Here is an 18,357-nt window from a genome sequence, read left to right as displayed (position 1 = left end):
CCAGACGCATAAATTTCGAAAACCGAAATCCCAAGAGCATAAATTCCGAAAACCAAAATCCCAAGAACATAAATTCCGAAAACCAAAATCACAGAAGCTTAAATTCCGAAAGCCAAAATTCCGAATTCCGAAAAATGTCGTACCTACTGCCACAATTGCACCCGTATTTATTTTAGGAACTATTTCGTACATTAAGATTTACGTACATTACATTTTGACCATTCGGAATTTTATTTCATTGAAAGTTTAGCTTTTCCAAATTTTGACACATTCCGAAATTTTGTCTCTTAGGAATTTTGGCTTTTCGGGATTTTAATTTTTGAGATTTTGGTTTTTCAGAATTTTCTCTCTTTCTAGAATTTGGTTCTTAGTGAATTTGCCTTTTCAAGATTTTTACTCTTCTGGATCTTGGCGTTCGAGATTTTGCCTCTTGAAATTTTAACCTTTAAGGATTTTGACTTTTTGGAATCTTGACCCATTTCGGGATTTTGTCTCTTCGAAATTTTGGCTTTCGGGATTTTGGCTTTTCAGGATTATGACTATTCTGGATTTTGGCGCTCGAGATTAAAGCTTTTGAGGCGTTAGCTTTTCAGGATTTTGACTTTTTGGTATTTTGATCCATTCCGGGATTTTGTATCCTCGAAATTTTGGATTTCAGGATTTTGGTATTCGAATTTTTGGCTTTCATGATTTTGGCTTTCCGGAATTTTCACTCATTCTGGGATTTCGTTTCTTAGGATTTTGACTTTTTGGGATTTTGACTTTTTGGTATTTTGATCCATTCCGGGATTTTGTGTCACCGGGATTTTGACGATCGAAATTTTGGATTTCGGGATATTGATTTTTGGTATTTCGACCTATTCTGAAATTTAGTTCATTCGGAATTTTGGCTTTTCGGGATTTTGGCGTTAAAGATTTTGGCTTTTCAGAATTTTTACTATTTTCACTATTTTTAGGATTTTGACTTTTCGGAATCTTGACCCATTCTGGGATTTTGTCTCTTCGAAATTTTGGCTTTAGGGGGATTATTTTAGAAATAGAGCTTTAGGGATATTGACTTACGGGATTTCGACCTATTCCGAAATTTTGGTTTTTCGGGATTTTAGCTTTTCGGGATTTTGGCGTTAAAGATTTTGGCTTTTCAGAATTTTCACTATTTTCGATATTTCGTCTTTTCGTGATTTTAGCTTTTCGGAATCTTAGTTTTCAAAATTTGGCTCTCGAGATTTTGACCGGCACCGAGTCCTTACAAACATTTCGTCCATAAATACCCATTACTCGCTGATTCATTACCTATAATTTTTTTAAATATCAATTTTTTCTAAAATTGCTTTTTATTCAAATTGTATTAAGGTCACTTTAAACTTCAAACTATCAATAAACTGTAGTTTTTTTGATTTAGTATGTAATTGATCTAGTACGCAAAATGATCGTAAGAGCTCTATCTTGAGAAAAGAAATAAAAAATAAAATTAATAAATCATTATGACATTCTACCTCCCAGAATGATTACTTTGAGCAAATTTTAACAAAAAATGAGATCAATCTAATGAAATTCCTACTTACATATAAACCCTTTTGCAGATGAAAATGTGTGAAAAATATATATGTCTCCCTCATAAATTAAACTCAAAAATTGTCAGCATAATAAAGAAGTGGTAAAAGGAAGAAGGAATAAGGGAAATGAAGGTAAGCGTAAAAATAGCAATTTAAAATCTCTCTACATATTTTTCAAAGGGAAAATTCCATGAAAACCCATCAATATGAGTGAGATATGAATTCTTCAGAAAACATTTGCATACTAAGGGACGAGAAGTGGAGCTCAATCTTTTTTATCGTCCACCTGGGTGGTGTACATTGAAAGAAATAGTACTTTATTTACTACAAATTGCACATCATGAAAAATATTTTCTTCACATTTAACTAAATGTAGGATTATTTTAGTAGATTTTATTAGAATTTTTATTTAGGTGAGAACTTTGTCAATTGATGGAAAATTGGAGAATACCAAATGAACTATCAAAGAAATCTATCAATCACAAACTTGGAAGTTTCCTAAGTAACTATATGGTCAAAAGCTACTTCGGACATTGAGGCATCCGAACCCATTAATCTTATCCATTTCACTTTATTATAAGATGAATTTCCTCAGAAGAGTTTTTTGTGTTATTTACATTTGTATAAATAAGATTTAGTCCTGGATTGGAGAAAATCTATTTCTTAAAGGAAAATCCTTGTTTACAACCTTCAAATATTTAGCCCACGTAGGCAAAATGAAGCTTTTAAAGCTCTACTAGCGTCTAGGTGGTGGTACTGTCTACCTCCTTCCCACCTAAGTTCGATTTATTTATCTGAAGGACGATTTTCACGATATGAAAAGTTGAACATTGCACCCATGAATGTGAAAATAAATTTTTAGTTGACGACAGTGTCATAAATTTTAAAATAATTTTATTCAAAATTGAGTGGAATATAAAGAGAAGAAAAGCTTTGAAGAAAAGGTCAAAAGTTTCACTGCCACTTTTCGCTCTTTTTGCGCTTCTACACAGAATAAAAAATGTGAACATATATTTTCATGAACATCCTCTGGAATTTTATTTTCTGGCCCAGGAAAAGCATACAATAAATTTTTTCCAAAGGTTAAATGAATATTTGTTGAGGGAGTTTTATCAAATTTGCGGTGGTTAAGCGTAATTCTGGGCCACTTTGCAATTAAGTATTCTCGTCATGAATAGGGAAAATTTCTTAGGAAAATTTAATAATTTTCAATGAACATTTTACTCACAAACTTTGTAATAATTTGAAGTCTTGAGCAAAAATTAATCAGTAAAAATATGAAAATTTAACTTATCTTTTGATAATGGGGGAATCACAATTCATCCCTTTTGAGATAATTTTTCTCTACAACCCGACCCTCACTTATCACCCTCAACATATTCATCATCAGAATCAATAAAGTGCATTTTTGTCCAGGATGAAAAAGGAATAATAATGTTCATAATTAGTTATGCAATATGTAAAATAATTTTTATGTTTCCATGAATTTTTTAATTAATTAGATTGTTACCATTCATGCTCTAATTACTCGAAATGAAAGCTATTTATATTTTTTAATTGCAATTTGGTGTCCCTTTAATTGAAATATTGTAATTTTTAGAGAAATATTGGCGCAATTTTTTTTTATTGATTTGTTTTTAAAAATTAGAGACTGCGCATAGAGATAAAATTGTATAAAATTAAATGCAGCTCATTCACTCAATGCAGTGAGTCAAGTGATAGAGCACTCGATCTATGATGGAATTGCCCGGGTTCGTATCCTCTTTAAGTCACCGTAGCGGAACTTGACACTCATATTACTTGAAATCGAAAATGCATTTAATTGCTTTATTAATGAAATCTAACATAACAGACATAAACAGACATAACAGACATAACAGACATAACAGACATAAAAACTCATATAGATGGAAATTGTCTTCTTAATATCTTTGTTAAAAGACGGATAGCTGTTCACTACACATCCTTTTACTTGAATCTTGCAGAAATACAAAGAAATTAAATGCAAATATCACTCCAAATGGAAAGTTCTTAAATCGCGTGCAATTCAACTGTGAGAGAGAGATAGAGACACAAATAACTCACTTGACAAACGTCTGGGGGCGCTGCGGTTGCAAAAAAAAAAACTCTGAAATGCGACAAAATATTTTCTTCTGTATTCTATCCTTATTAGCAGGTCGTGTCCGTACTTGTAATATGTACTTTTGCTTTCCTTATTAACCAAAATAATGTTGTACAAAAGGGTTTTTCTCAAACCTATCCTGAATTTTGGGACAGCTCAAAAGAATATGAGTCTTCCAGCTCAAAATTCCATCCCAATGTTTTTGTTGTAATATCGACAATTATTCACAATTAACCCAAGTAACTGTATTCAACTAAAATAATGAAAGGATTTTCTTGTAAAAATGACTTAACTCTAAGGAATTAAGCAATTTTCACATTAAAAAACCTCTCATTTTCTCTACATGAATTTTCGCGGCATTTCAAGGAATGTCAACAGAGGCACCACCTAATTCACTTCGGCTTTTCTTTTAGCTCAGGCCTGCTGTAAAGAGCGTGTACTCTTGTTACTTTCAATTCAGAGAGCGCACGCTTTTCTACTCTCTGCACAGAGCGTGCACTCTTGCTACTCTCAATGCAGAAAGCGCATGTTTGGCCACTCCCTCTATAAAGAGTGTGCGCTGCGCTCTTTATAATCTCAATGCAGAGAGCGCACGCTTAGCCACTCTCTTATACACAGAGCGTACGCTATTGATACTCTCAATACAGAGGGCGCATGCATGCTTAACCACTTTCTATTCGAAAGCGTGAGCTTTTTTTACGCTCAATTCAGAGAACGCACGCTTAGCCACTATCTTTACAAAGAGCGTACGCTCTTGGCACTCTCAATGCAAAGAGTGAACTCTGTAACCACGACGACTCATCTCGATAGTACTGGTCCGATATAACTTCAATCACAACAAGTTAGAGTATTCCGCAAAGCTGAAATACATTGTTTTAATTGTATATCACGTTAATCGTGCGATGCAGACATCAAGTATAACTTAAGTATATAACTTAGTATAATTTAAGCACGGGATTACTGTAAATGGTTGTATTAAATTTCTACTTAAATCTACTTAAGAAAAGGTATATAATTACAATACCACCATTTTTCCACGTTAGTTGAATCCCGGGATAAACTAAATATACTAAATACCATGAGATAATAAACTTTAATAGATATTTCCTTCCCTGGAATTGTAATTCAATGCTCGGTAAAGATATTCATATTTCTTAGAGTAAAATCCACTCTCTAATGAAAGTAGAACAGGGAGGCGTATTATATGCAATATCTCTTAATTATTCTTCAATAGATGCTACTTGACCCAATTTCAGCATCATTTTCACTTCACATTCAGTCCATGTCCCACGCATTTTCCCCAAGAGTTACTCCACAAAATTCATACTCTCCTCTATGGCAACGGTGACGGTGTCTTTTTCTCACCTTCAGCTCTTCGTGTGATGATTTAAAATTTTCCCATGGGAATTATCTTTTATGGAGGAGGATTTTATGGCTTGAAGAAGAAGAGAATGGAAAACTACCAGCTTCTTATCGGAGATCCCTATTTTCTCCTCAATGTCCTTCATTGGAATCCCTCCTCAATTATGTAACCAACAAGAGAAAATCTTCTCATTGAGATATTGACATAGAAAACTCGGTGAAATATTCGAGATATGAGGAAATAAGCACAAGAATGAAGTGCGTCTTTCGGTTCTTTTTTTTCTTAGAGTGATGTTTGAGGATATGCTTTATGTAATATGCATTGAAAGGAATCTCACCCATAAAAGTGATAGAAGAAAGGCGACATTGACGCAAAAATACAAGCAGCAAAGAATCGCAAAAGAGCTGAGTTTTTCTTTTCATTCACTCCTCAAATTCCGCAGTTTTTTCCACAATTTTCATTGGAGGGCTCATAATGGAGCTATTACATTGAATCTGAATCAACCATTTAATTTTTTCACTTACACAATCATTGCCAAATGAAGCTATTACGTTTGAAAGTGCTGAAAGATTCAAAAGAAATCTTTTCAATGGAACTAAACATTTAGTACATGAGTGTACTAAAGTACTTATGAACAGAATCTTATTGTAGCATTTTCTCTTTAATTAGGATAAATTAAGGCAAGAGCTGGTAAATAGAAATATAAATTTGCCCATCTTTTAACAGTATTTAGTACTGTTTAAAAAGTTAAGATAAAAAATAAAATAAAGCAAAAGAAAAATTAATATACTGTACAATTTTTTTAGAACAAATCAAATGAGATAGAGTGTCTAATGCAGAATCTTTTTAATAAATCAAAGCCAGAGTGTGTGCAAAGCCTGAAGATCTGCACCTGTTAACTAAGAATATTTATGACAAAGTGTTTTAGTACATGCTTCTACTAAAAGTAGAAATATACAATTACAATTGTCTATATTTTTCAACCTCAAAGAAAGTTATTGAAAAATTAAAATTTGGTGGTGTTTCAATAATCTATATATATAATTAAGACGATGAATACTATTTCAATAGAATTTTGGAATTATGAAATTTGATGATAAATTTCATCCTCATTTGTTACTGGTATCTGTAATGTATCTGGTTTTTGTTTAATACACTGACATGAGAGAAATCCGAAAAAGTGAATATAACATTCCGGAAATGTTAATTTTACCCTGCAGTATTTATCAAAAATCGGTGTAAATATTACCCCTTTTTAGGTGTTTTAGGGGTAAAAGTCACCCTTTTTCGTGTTAATTTTACCCTTAGACTCTGTAAAGCTGGGACGCTTTGCCATCTGTTTTTTAAGTCGTTGGACATAATGGACATCCTGCAAAGCCCTTAAATTAGGTTATGAGTTCAGAATTCAATGAATACTTAGTCAGTACTGAACGCTAAACCCACCGACCGTTTTTGGTTGTTTTTCCCAGTGTGCTCAGTGAAATGATGGACCGCGATCGGTAAGATGCTCAACAAGAGGAAAAAATTAAAATTAGACATTTCAGTAGCCGAATTTTACAATATCAAATATGAGAATGAGATTTTCAAATGTGAAAATCCTATTATCAAATTCACACTACTCACAATAATTTGAGATGAGAACGTTTTGTTCGAAAAATCGCATGCAACTCGAACAATAAGATGCTCACTCATATTACAATATTCATAAAAAATAATAAATATTATAATTTTAGATGTTTTTGAACATGTTTGTTTTTAGTAAATGTGAAAGATGAAAATGTTGAGTTTATTGAATTATCAAACTCAAACTTTTTTGCCCAAACTCACACAATTTTACTCACATTGATTTGAAACTCAACTAACATTGGAAACGCTCAGAGTAAGAGTGGTCTCCATTGTATGCATTTCCCTATTAAAATGGTCCACTTTTGCTCTGACCATCTCATTGTACAAGTTGCATGCGATTTCTCGAACAAAACGTTCTCAAATCAATGTGAGTACTGTGAGTTTGAGAATAGGATTCTCACATTTAAAAATCTTATTCTTATATTTGATATTGTAAAATTCGGCTACTGAAAAATATATTACATATATATTTTGAGAAATTCATAAAGTTTGATGGCGACTTTGTACCGTTTAAACATCCGATCCATTTAACTGATAGGGTAAGATGGGGTAATTTGGAATCATGTCTAATTTAAATCTTTGAGATTTTTTTACAGATTTAAATGGCAATGATCATTCAGATCATGCAATTATTATTCAGATAACTAGGGTAAATTAAGCTAATTCAAAACCTGTTCCAAATGGAGAATTTTCGCTCCTCCAAATGGAAACATCTTTTTCCCATGATAAATACAGTATTACATTTTTATTTATATATTTTCTATACCACAGTTTCATTATTTAATTAATTTTGCTCCAAATAAAGCGAAAATCCATTCATATTCACAAATTTTGATTTGTTAATTTCTCAGAAAAATTTAAAGTGTACCTTTTCACCATTGAATTTTTCATCGGTCGACCATGTTTTCCAATGAAAAACACAATGAGGTGACTGTTGTTTATTCGTTTTGTTTAACATTTATGTCATATTTATGGCTAATTTTAGTTAAATTAAGTGCTAATCTTTATTGTTAACGGTACGTGAAGTTTTCAAATGAAATAATTATCTATTTCGTGAACAAAAAGGGTTTTTCTGAAGTGTCTGCAAATGCTTTAATTAGAAACCCCGAAAATATGTTTTTTTAGAGAGATTTTCCTATTATTTTAGACGGGAAAGGAGAAAAGACGAGGAATAAGAACAAATCCTGCACTCAGGAGCAACTCAACAAGGTTTTGGAAGCCTTTCGTCGCGGTTTCACTTATACTGTTTGTCTCCAATTAGAAACATCCCTAGCCTCCATTTAGATCAATATGTTTTCAATAGAAGCATTTTACACTCGCGTATTTTTCTTGTATTTAGGAAGTTTTCAAATTATATCTAAAGAATTTTCACTAAACAGATTCTAGAAGAGTCAAGGAGCAAATTTATGTAATTCTCTTCAGAAAAAATATGAACTTAATGTGTTGAATCTTCTGTCAAAGTTAAAGAGTCTGGAAATGGTTTTGAATTAGGACATTTACCCTACTCCAGTAATATTTTCACAGAGATGTTCTGTGTAGTCTTACTTCCCAGCAATACACAAAATTTCATTAGTTAGCTTCCCCTTGATTTGTCCCGTTTATTCGTGGGGCTGAAAGAGGAGGATCATGTTGAGAAATAACATGCTTCTTGAGCATTTTTCCCTCTGGTTATGTATTCAGTATTACATAGTGCCTTTGGTTGGAAAAACTGGTGCAGTGGGTTGGGGATTTTGGGGCGCAGGAAGAAGCTAAATAAAAAGGAGGGAAAAACAAGAGGAACTGCTGGATACATTCATTCAGTTTGTGAGAAGGCGGCACAATTACATCCGAAATATATTGTAAACCGCTTGGTATTTTCCACACAACGCATATATACATATGAATAAATATTTGTACGGTAAAGTAACACATTTTATTTATTATTCGACGCGTTTCTCACACTCAGTGGGTGGATGAGTGGCTGAGAGACTACAAAGATACCGAATATTGTGGCTTCTTCAGTCTCTTATATTTATATTTTTTTTTTGTTACTGCTCAAGAGTCTCTTTTTTCCTTTTATTCACCCAAACAAAGAAAGTATCAGTTCTTCCTTTAGACCCATCCATTCACATTTAAATTCCATCCAATAAATTTTCTCCGGGTTATACTCATTCACCCCATTATTTTTCATATATTTCACTCCTTATGCATTTCCAGTATGGAGAAAAAAAGAGGAAAAATTGTTTGTGAGAGACTTTCGCGCCAAAAGATAAATAATTTAATAAAATTGTACCATTTGGAGGCAAATAAACGAGCGTGAAAATTTAATTGATTCAACCCACATTTTGATAGCTCTCCATGATCGTCTCTTTGCAAGAGGAAACCCCACTGAATAACCATTCATATCTCATTTGTTAGGCATTTTTTTCACCAAAAGTGATAACATTAATTTTTTTTAGTTTTTCTCCATTTCCCTGGATTTCACCAAATTAGACACTTCGCTCAGTCCTTCTAATAGAGCCTTCAGAAAAGAGGGTGGTCATTAGGAAGTGTCTATGAAGCAAAAAAAAATATCTCTAATTTACTTCATTTCAAATTTAATTGGTATAAAGTTTGCTGAAGAGGAAGAATAGGACAATTCTTGTTGAAACTGGTTATAGAGATTCGCGTTGATTGCAAATAGAGAGTCTCTCTTTCATACAAAGTGAAAACTTATTCAATAGAAATGGAAATATCAAGTAAGTTCCCATTGCAACAATGGGAAAAGGAAGAAAGTTTTGGGAGAATTCATTATATTTCAGATACATTTTCATAATCAAAAAGGATATGCTTTTTTTGCAGAACAATTCCAAATGAGAAGTTTCGAAAAAAAATTCGAAAACTTTCCATATTCTTCCAAATGAATCTCCTGAATCTCCCCCTAGCAGTACCTATTGCTTGAATGATGACAATAAGAGTTTCATAAATTGTCCAACTTGGGAAAGTTCATTAGGATGTGGCTGAGATCTGGCCAATAAATCACTGAGCTGGAGAAAAATCTCTGTAAAGCTCATGGGGCATGAGATGGGGGCGCCTGGTGAAAAACTCTTCTTTTAGAATGTTGAGTGCAAAAGTATTCATTGTAGACGATAAGAATTTCTTTTAGTACCAATTAGGTTTGTTTACTCAGATTAAATCGAATGTATGATTAGCGCTCTAATTAAATTTGAATCGAATCCATGAGATTTCAAGCTTCAAAAATTCTAACGAATAAAGTGGATCGGAAAGTATTTTAATAAAAATAATCATTAAACTATTAACACAATAATTAGGTAAACAAAAACTTTGTAATTTAAGAATTGAATACATTTTTTTACAGTTGTAAAAAAAATGTTTACTCGATTAAGGCATACACAACCTGAGAAAGAGCTTTTCCAGCGTTGCGCTCTAGAAGTGGGACACTAACGCTAAGACGGCGGTGGACGCTGAAAACTACACGGGATATCATTCACTGAGAGAAATCCGAAAAAGTTAAAATAACATTCCGGAAATGTTAATTTTACCCTGCATTGCCTGCATTATTTATCCGAAATCGGTGTAAATATTATGCTTTTTACGTGTATTAAGGGTTAAAGTTACCCTTTTTCATGTTAATTTTACACTAAAAGGGTATAAAATTAACATTAAAAAATGTTGATATATTTTAACACCTAAAAAGTGTTAAAGTTACGAGGAAAAAAAGTTAATCGGCACCCTCTTTTTTCTCAGTGTTAAAACGATTCTGTACTTCGTTAAACTGACTTAAGTCGATAGGTAAACTATCTAAGAACATATTAATAAAAATACATTAGAACCTAATTTGGAGTATTTTGAAAAATGCAAAACCGAAAAACCTTGGAAATATTTAAATGCTCGAACGAAAAGAGACTAAGAGGATTTTTAGTAAAAGGGGGCTAAATTTGAAATTACGTCAGTTGATATTTTAAGAGAATATTTCTGGAGGACTATCTCGCAAAGAATCTTCTTAGAATTTTCTTATAAAAACATACAAAACCAAATTGTTTGAGCTTTTTCTTGCGTCGATTTTGATGATTTTGACAGACTTAGACCGTCTTCAGACTAAAGGTTTAGCCCAGTTCCCGAGGGTCTCAAAAACTTAAACAGTAACCGATTTTATTGATTTTTCAAAATGTAATAGGTCATTTGACCTTAATAATCCAATCCGAAGTCATAATTCTCCAAAAAATCTTGACTGATAAGATATTAGAGAAGTTAAGCCATATGGCCTAAGTCTAGGTCTGAAGCCCGTATTAGTCGATTGTACAAAAACGTTCTTATGTATCTGAAAAGTTTTTCTTCGAGGAATTTCCATTTTTGTCTTAGGAATTATACCCTAATACGGGCTTCAGACCTAAGGCTTAGCCATAAGGCTTAACTTCTCTAGATACTTATCAGTCGATCATTTTTGAAAAATTTTGACTTAGAAATGGACTATGAAGGGGAATTAACATATTTAAATCGAAAACACAAATTAAATTGGAGTTTTAGAAATAAAAATTAGTGTTTGGTGCTACCCCGTGTTTGGTGGTGCCCCAGTTTCCCCTATACCCTTTTCTATTTAAAGGAATACACTAAAAAAGCAACTTGAATTTTCCTTTGAAATTTCCTTCTAAAGTAAAATTGCAAGCTTTCGGTTTAAAATTTATCTAAGGGAATTGTACCAGCGATCGTCAGTTTTCCTCGGATCGGAAAGTTGTTCCGTGTATCGGAACCCCAATATAAAATGTATTTTTGTAAATTATTCACTGCATTTTAACAGTGACTTTAACTAAATGCATTATGTTGGTTCATATTCAATTTATAGAACCGTTTTTTTAAGCTTCTAACAAAATTGTCATTATTTACCTTATTTATTGAATCGCTGTATCAAAGTCTTAGCCAGACATCCGCCATTCATCATTGTCTTAAAATTTTACAAGAGAATTTGTCTGACAGAATATGAGGAATTTATTAAAATTATTTATAAATCTGAATCATATTGAAAATACATTATTTTTTGCGAACTACTAGCTACTAGATACCAAATAACAATGTTAGGGTAAACATTCATACAAAGACCACAGAGAACTGCCAAGAAGAACACTAATTACCTCCCCGAGCACGATCAATGCATCAGCCAGACATTTTTCTCCAAGTTCAAGTGAGAAGGCAGTCTGCAGGTAATTATAGGTAAATGTTGACCGTTAAGTGAGTGAAGGATAACAAAATTTACGAAAAAAAATATCAATAGAAACCCCAAAAATCCAATAGATAGTAGATAGAAATTCCTTCAATATTATTTAATAAAAATTCTATAAATTTTTCTTGAGCCGTGTACAGTACGAATTATACAAATTCGACAACATCTAATTAAAACATCAATATTTAAACTTTCAACCCCAAAGAGAAATCAGGAAGAAAAAATATGTTCTTATCAATCTTGTAATAAAAACAAAATCATTTAACAATAATAATAATAAGAAGTAGGGTAAAATGAGGTAATTTGGAACCATTAACAATTTAGAACACTTGAGATTTTCTCATTGTTTCAGATGAACAAAGAGAAAACAAAGACCGCAAAATAGAAGAAAAAGGCGATTAAGAAGAAAAGAAACACATTTCTTCCTTTTAAATCTCCAAAACTGTGAGAAAATCTCAAATGTCCCAAATTGTAAATGGTTCCAAATTACCTCATTTTACCCTAGTGTTGGAAAAGTTAAATTAATCCACATTAATTTCATATTTTCTTTTTGAAATGGTTATATCGATTTAATAATAATTTTCTTAGGAATTTTTGAGTTTTATATCATTAAAATTAAATGAAAAAGATAAATTATTGCTACATAAAATAAACATTCTATTTTTTTGTCTGCTATATCTAAGTGCATTTTATGAAATTAAGCTAGTGTCGTTATATAATAACCAAAAATTGATAACACACCAATTTTATACCACAAAGCGTGCTTCATTATGAATTGTTCAAAACTAACTAGTTGATTCAAATCACTCAAAATTTATTAAAAATATTATTCAGAAACTAATTGTGTATAATAAAGTTAATTATACAATTTTAGTTATCAACACCGTGTATCTATTTCAAATAAATATTTAAATTAAATTGATTTTTTTAATGAATTAACAAATTATAAATCCACTTAAATAATAAATGCGAAGCAGATTTCATGTGGTATTTCGGGACACTTTTTAGCACTTTCAAGTTTCAAACAGCTTAATGACTTCTCAAATATTTTTTTTTCTTTGTTGATACAAATATTTATGTTCCTTATGCTATCCAGAATAAGATTCATATTGAAAAATGTTCAAAAATGCATCATTTTTTATATTAATTAGCAAAAAGTGTAAAGAAGTAACAGTGGTATATTTCGGGACAGTTGGGTATTTCGGAACAGACAAAAGTCGCTATTATGCAAATAAATTTCACCGAACCTGATTATTTACCTTTAAGTAGAATTTCTAAACTTCACTCTTTCATAAAAATTTTGTTTAACTTTCACTTCTAAAGCGGCTTAAATTGAAAAAAAAAAACTAAGCACTGTTTGTGTTGACATTTGCAAAATTTTTCTACACTGAAAGTCTTGTAAAAAGTGAAATGGGACACTCACAATTCACGCGTATTTCACACTTTAAATTAAATAAAATTTCAGAAGTTTTATGTTTATCTGATACGTAAAGAGCTTAATATTTCATATAGAACTTAAAAATAATTAGAAACAAATATTTATAGGATTTTTGATGTGTCCCAAAATACCCATATTATGTCCCGAAAAGCACCTTGTCCAGAAATACCACATGTTACCCTACAAGAAAAATGTACAATTTTATTTCGATAAAATGTATAAATTTATTAAGCAACAATGCTTTCAAAATACAATTTCGTTTTGATCAGATACGGTGTAATTTTCAGCGGCTACCGCCGTCTTAACGTTGGAGTCCAACCTCTGGAGCAAAACGGTGGGAAGGCTCTTTCTCAGGTCGTATTCATATATGCCAGTCTTGCAAGAACATTTTATTTATTTATTTTTAGATATATTTCAATTTTTGTAGTTTCTTCGACTATGACTTTTTTCTAAAATATTTGAGACATTTCTAAAGAAATTAGAAATCTGAGACACTTCTAAGTCATTTTGGCTCAATTTTAAGCAATATTGTGTAAATTTAAAAGACAAAATATTATTAAAAATATTTTTTTGGGAATTTAGAACGTTCTGAACGCGTAAGACAAGACAAGTCCACAGAAATAGCAGAAAAATTCATCATTTTTTTGGTTTAAAAAAACAGCCTTCAAATTATTGAAATATTAAAAAAAAATAGTACTTAAATAATTGTATTACTCATTTTAGTTTCATTTTAGAATATTCAGAAAGTAATAAGGAGGTAGAAATACCTCTCAGCTCTGTTTCTTATCAAATTCCCAACTCTCAGTAAGATCATCCCATCGATCTCAGGACACATCTGTTCAGTTTTACATGAAATTGTTTAATTTTTTAAATCCAACATGATCCTCTTAAGTCGCCTCCGATTACTTTCTAGACCGACTTTTCGCGTCTTCAGCTCCTACCCAAGTCAAGCAGATGCTCCTCTGTCCACTGGATCTAGCAAAGGACTCGTGGTGGGACTGTATGAGCATCCAGAGAAGGATTACTGCCTCACGGAATGCGGTGAACAAGCCGATAGTTTGCTAAAGGGACGCCTGAGGAGTGAAATTGAGCGCTGTGGGATGAGAGGAAAGAGTGGCGAGGTGAGGATGATCAATGGGCTCCCTGGAGATTTCTATTCAGTGGCAATTGTGGGTCTTGGACCTCAAGATGCATCATTCAGTGTCCAAGAATCCCTTGATACTGGGCTGGAGAATGTGAGAATTGCTGCAGCTTTGGGGGCACTTCACCTGAGGGATGACTACGTGTCGGAGATCTCCCTGGACCCCATGGGTCATCCTGAGGAGGTGGCTGAAGGAGCAACTCTGGCACTTTGGGAATATCAGGACAATCGCCGTTTGGAGGACAGAATGAAAGCAGTTGCTCTTGAATGTTACAACTGTCTGGATGAGGATGCCTGGACGAGAGGTCTGTTCAAGGCTGAAGCACAGAATCTGGCTAGGAAACTTGCAGAGGCACCGGCAAATCAAATGACTCCGACTGTCTTTGCTCAGGTCGCCACAGACAGCCTCTGTCCATGTGGAGTGACTCTGGACATTCGGGGAGCTGATTGGATCACAGCTCAAAGGATGACTGCCTTTATGGCAGTGGCCAGGAGCTCATGCGAACCCCCTGCCTTCCTCGAGGTAAGTATTCCTTAACCAGATTTAAAACAAAAACTCTAACTGACTATTTCTGCAGATAAACTACTACGGAAGCGACACAGGAGAACGTCCGATCCTGTTGATAGGGAGTGGAGTCACCTTCAACAGTGGAGGGTTATGCCTGAAGCCAGCTAAGGACATGGAATTGGAGAGGGCAACAATGAGTGGAGCTGCAGTGGTAGTCTCAGCTGTTAGAGCTGCAGCCGCTCTTTCCTTGCCCATTAACATCCGAGCAGTGATTCCTCTGTGTGAGAATATGCCCTCGGGGATGTCTTTCAAAGTTGGTGATGTTTTTCGCTGCTCAAACGGGAAGTCCGTTGCTGTCCATGATACATCCAATGCCGAAATTCTCATCATGGCAGATACCTTCTCCTATGCCACGCAGATGTACAAACCTCGCCTGGTTGTTGATGTGGCCACACTGACTACCCAAGGAGCTCTCCTGGGAAGTACAGCCTCATGTGTCTTCACCAATTCTAACGCCATGTGGAAGGAAATCCAGAAGGCAGGTGCCATTACAGGAGATCGTGTCTGGAGGTTCCCATTATGGAAATGCTATACTCATCAGGTCACCAACTTCACCAACTTTGACCTTAGCAATCGAGGCCACGGACAAGGGTACACTTGCCGCCAAGCTGCCTTCCTCAAGGTAAATCTCTCACCCATTAAATTACTTTTAACAGTCATCAAAATTAAGTTATAAAAATAGGATACACACAGAAAATTCCGGGTTATAGGGGAGACTGGGGCAAAATTTGTCAAAACGAAAATTTCAATATTCACTATTTTCTGAAATAATAGAGACTGAGGCTGCTATTCTGCAATTTTTATAATTTTGTAAGATTTTGCGGAATTTGGAATTCTTGTTAGAGTTAATCCAAGGTTAAGCAATTCTGCCGCCAAGAAATTTTATAGCAAAAATCGAACAAGATATAAAGAGGTGTTCCTTCGACCCTAAATTACCTAAAATTTTACTGCTCGAACTCAATGATAAAGAGCAGTTACAAATCCGCTTTTCTTTGAACTTGTCACCGCTCTAGAGCTTAAACTGTAAAAGATATCAACGCTCGGACTTCGGTGACCCCCAATAAAAAAAAATTATTTACAGATGTGTTTTTCTTTTTCCTCTCTCAATGTGCAAAATCCTGAAAGGATTAAATTATATGGAGGATTATGTGTAGAATAATTTCCCAAGACACAGAAAATTTCCCTTTGCCTCTAGCAAGAGCACGTGCAATCATGAGAGTAGCTATGACATTTTTAAAAATTAGGTATTTCAGCCTTCGGGATATTGACCCATTCGGGATTTTGGCTTTCGAGATTTTGACCGGAACTCGTTTTAGAGATAGCCTAGACAAATATTTGATCCAAACATACCTTAAACGGGAAAAATTTCCATTTTGAATTATTAAAGATCAGAATTCGATTACTTTATAGGGCACATTTTTCAACCTATTTGGTTAAATTTGAATTTTTTTGGCTCCAACACACCTTTTAGATCAGGGAAATTTGATAAAGTCAAAATTTACATCCCATTCATTCTTAAAAGCCCTGCATATGGCTATCCTACTCTTTCGGACTCTTTCTTTCTTCCTTTTTCTATCTTCCTCTTTCGAACATCAAACCAAATTAAATTTAGTTCAGTCAAATTGTGAGACCGAAAGAGTGAGATAGACTTTCGCAAATCTTTTGGGAAAGAAAAGGCTGTGAATTTTGATTTCATGAAATTTTACCGATCTAAAAGGCGTTCCGGAGGCATTAGGTAAGATATTGAAATTCTGAATTTGGCTGCACCGGTCTTCATCGGTAATGAATCGATTAAGTCTTGAGTTTTGAACCATTTTTTCCGAAAATAATATTTTTGCATGACCTTAAGTCTGTTCCTGAGCTAGAGATCAAGCGGTCAGAAATACAGTAGACTCTCGCTCAATCGGCTCTTTCACGTTTGATTTTAAAACAAATTTGTTGAAATTCGCTGTATTTCCCCTTGGTTTATCATGATTCTGTAAATTTCAGCGCTTTTTGTGGAATTTAGAACGATTTTAATGCCCAAATCTCTCGATAATTTGGATGACATTTTGTCCCATATGCCCAAATGAGAGAGAGTCTACTGTATCAACTTCCGATCTTTGATGACGTCCCCTTAAGTGGACATTATCTCAGACCTCTCAGACCGTTTTTTTTTTTGTCTTTTTCCCCTATCCCTACTTCACCCCGTCCAAAACCAATTATTTTCGAACAGGTTTTAGAGGTAGCCTAGTCGAAGATTTCGTCCGAAAATATCTATGACCGGAAAAAGCGCCATTTTGAATTTTTGACGGTCAATTTAATCACTTTGGAAGGTTAATTTTTCAACCGATTTGATTGAATTTGGATTTTTTGGAAAGGTCTTAACTTTTCTTAACCGGCTATATCCGTCTTAATCAGTAATGAATTGGCCAAGTAACTATAATAGATTTATCATTCTCGAAAATCCATTTTTATTTGCTTGTAAGCATGATACCAATTTCTTAGTTCAGAATTGTTTTCCCAGTTTTGAATGAATTTAATCGTAAACCGGTATACATTTAAAAAAAAATATCCAAAAAGTTAATTTACAGAAAGCTCTGCCTCGTAAGTTCGAGCATTCCGCAAAGCTAGAACGCTTTTCCATCAATTTTTATATTTTGATATTTTTTTGTATTTGATTTTAGTATGGGAGGTATATAGTAAAATTTACTACCTTAACTTTTTTTCAGTGTGCTTAAAAATACTTACAGTTTATTGAAATAGATTGAATCACGAGAATCGAAAAACATTCCCCTTGATATGTCATCAATATGTAAATTATTGTATTATGGGTCAAGGTTGTACTTATTTAGAAGAGGTTCAATCATCGCGTGCCAAAACAAAATTGTTGGTGTTTTTCGGCTATCAAATTTATTTGCTTGTTTTCTTCAAATTTATCGGTATGACTATATAATACCCTTACCCTTTGTATCGATTGAGGAGATACAATTCAGATTTTTAGGTTTGGGAACTATTCATATGATCAGAGCATTAAAATATGCGTTGCATAGTTGTGACGGGTTATAAGAAATATAAACTTTAAAATAAATAAAAATGGCGTTCACCTAAATTATTTTTTCGCAATTTTTTCATTAAAGTGCATTTAAGAAGTTCGCAACATACTCAATTGATAGAAATAGCTTATCATTAGAAAGGTCTTCAAACGTTCTAGCTCCTATATTCATAATAATTTAAAAATATTCAATAACGCAATATTTTGTTTCTAATATTGTTCTTTAAGAGTATAAAAACTATATTTTCTTTAATTATAAAGCTGGACGAGAGGACTTTTGAAACATTTAATCACGGAAAATTTTGAGGTGAA

General features: G+C 33.3%; 2 protein-coding genes across 3 annotated transcripts in view; one reads left to right on the top strand and one right to left on the bottom strand.

The window, feature by feature from the left end:
• The window catches only part of LOC129806029 (regulator of G-protein signaling 9), a 136,980-nt gene that overhangs the window by 104,106 nt on the left and 14,517 nt on the right, over positions 1 to 18,357 (bottom strand). The window lies entirely within an intron of this gene.
• LOC129806037 (cytosol aminopeptidase-like) overlaps positions 1 to 18,357 on the top strand; it is a 489,987-nt gene that overhangs the window by 467,999 nt on the left and 3,631 nt on the right. The window contains exons 2-4 of the mRNA XM_055854347.1: positions 11,785 to 12,162; positions 12,370 to 14,966; positions 15,022 to 15,633. Coding sequence (XP_055710322.1) covers positions 14,181 to 14,966; positions 15,022 to 15,633 — 1,398 coding nt within the window. The 5' untranslated portion in view covers positions 11,785 to 12,162; positions 12,370 to 14,180. The remainder of the gene's footprint in view (positions 1 to 11,784; positions 12,163 to 12,369; positions 14,967 to 15,021; positions 15,634 to 18,357) is intronic.

This window comes from Phlebotomus papatasi, chromosome 3 (genome assembly GCF_024763615.1).
Source record: "Phlebotomus papatasi isolate M1 chromosome 3, Ppap_2.1, whole genome shotgun sequence".
In the NCBI taxonomy this organism is placed as follows: Eukaryota; Metazoa; Arthropoda; class Insecta; order Diptera; family Psychodidae; genus Phlebotomus; species Phlebotomus papatasi.
The sequence above is the reverse complement of the archived record's forward strand: the minus strand, read 5'-3'. Positions and strand labels throughout refer to the sequence as shown.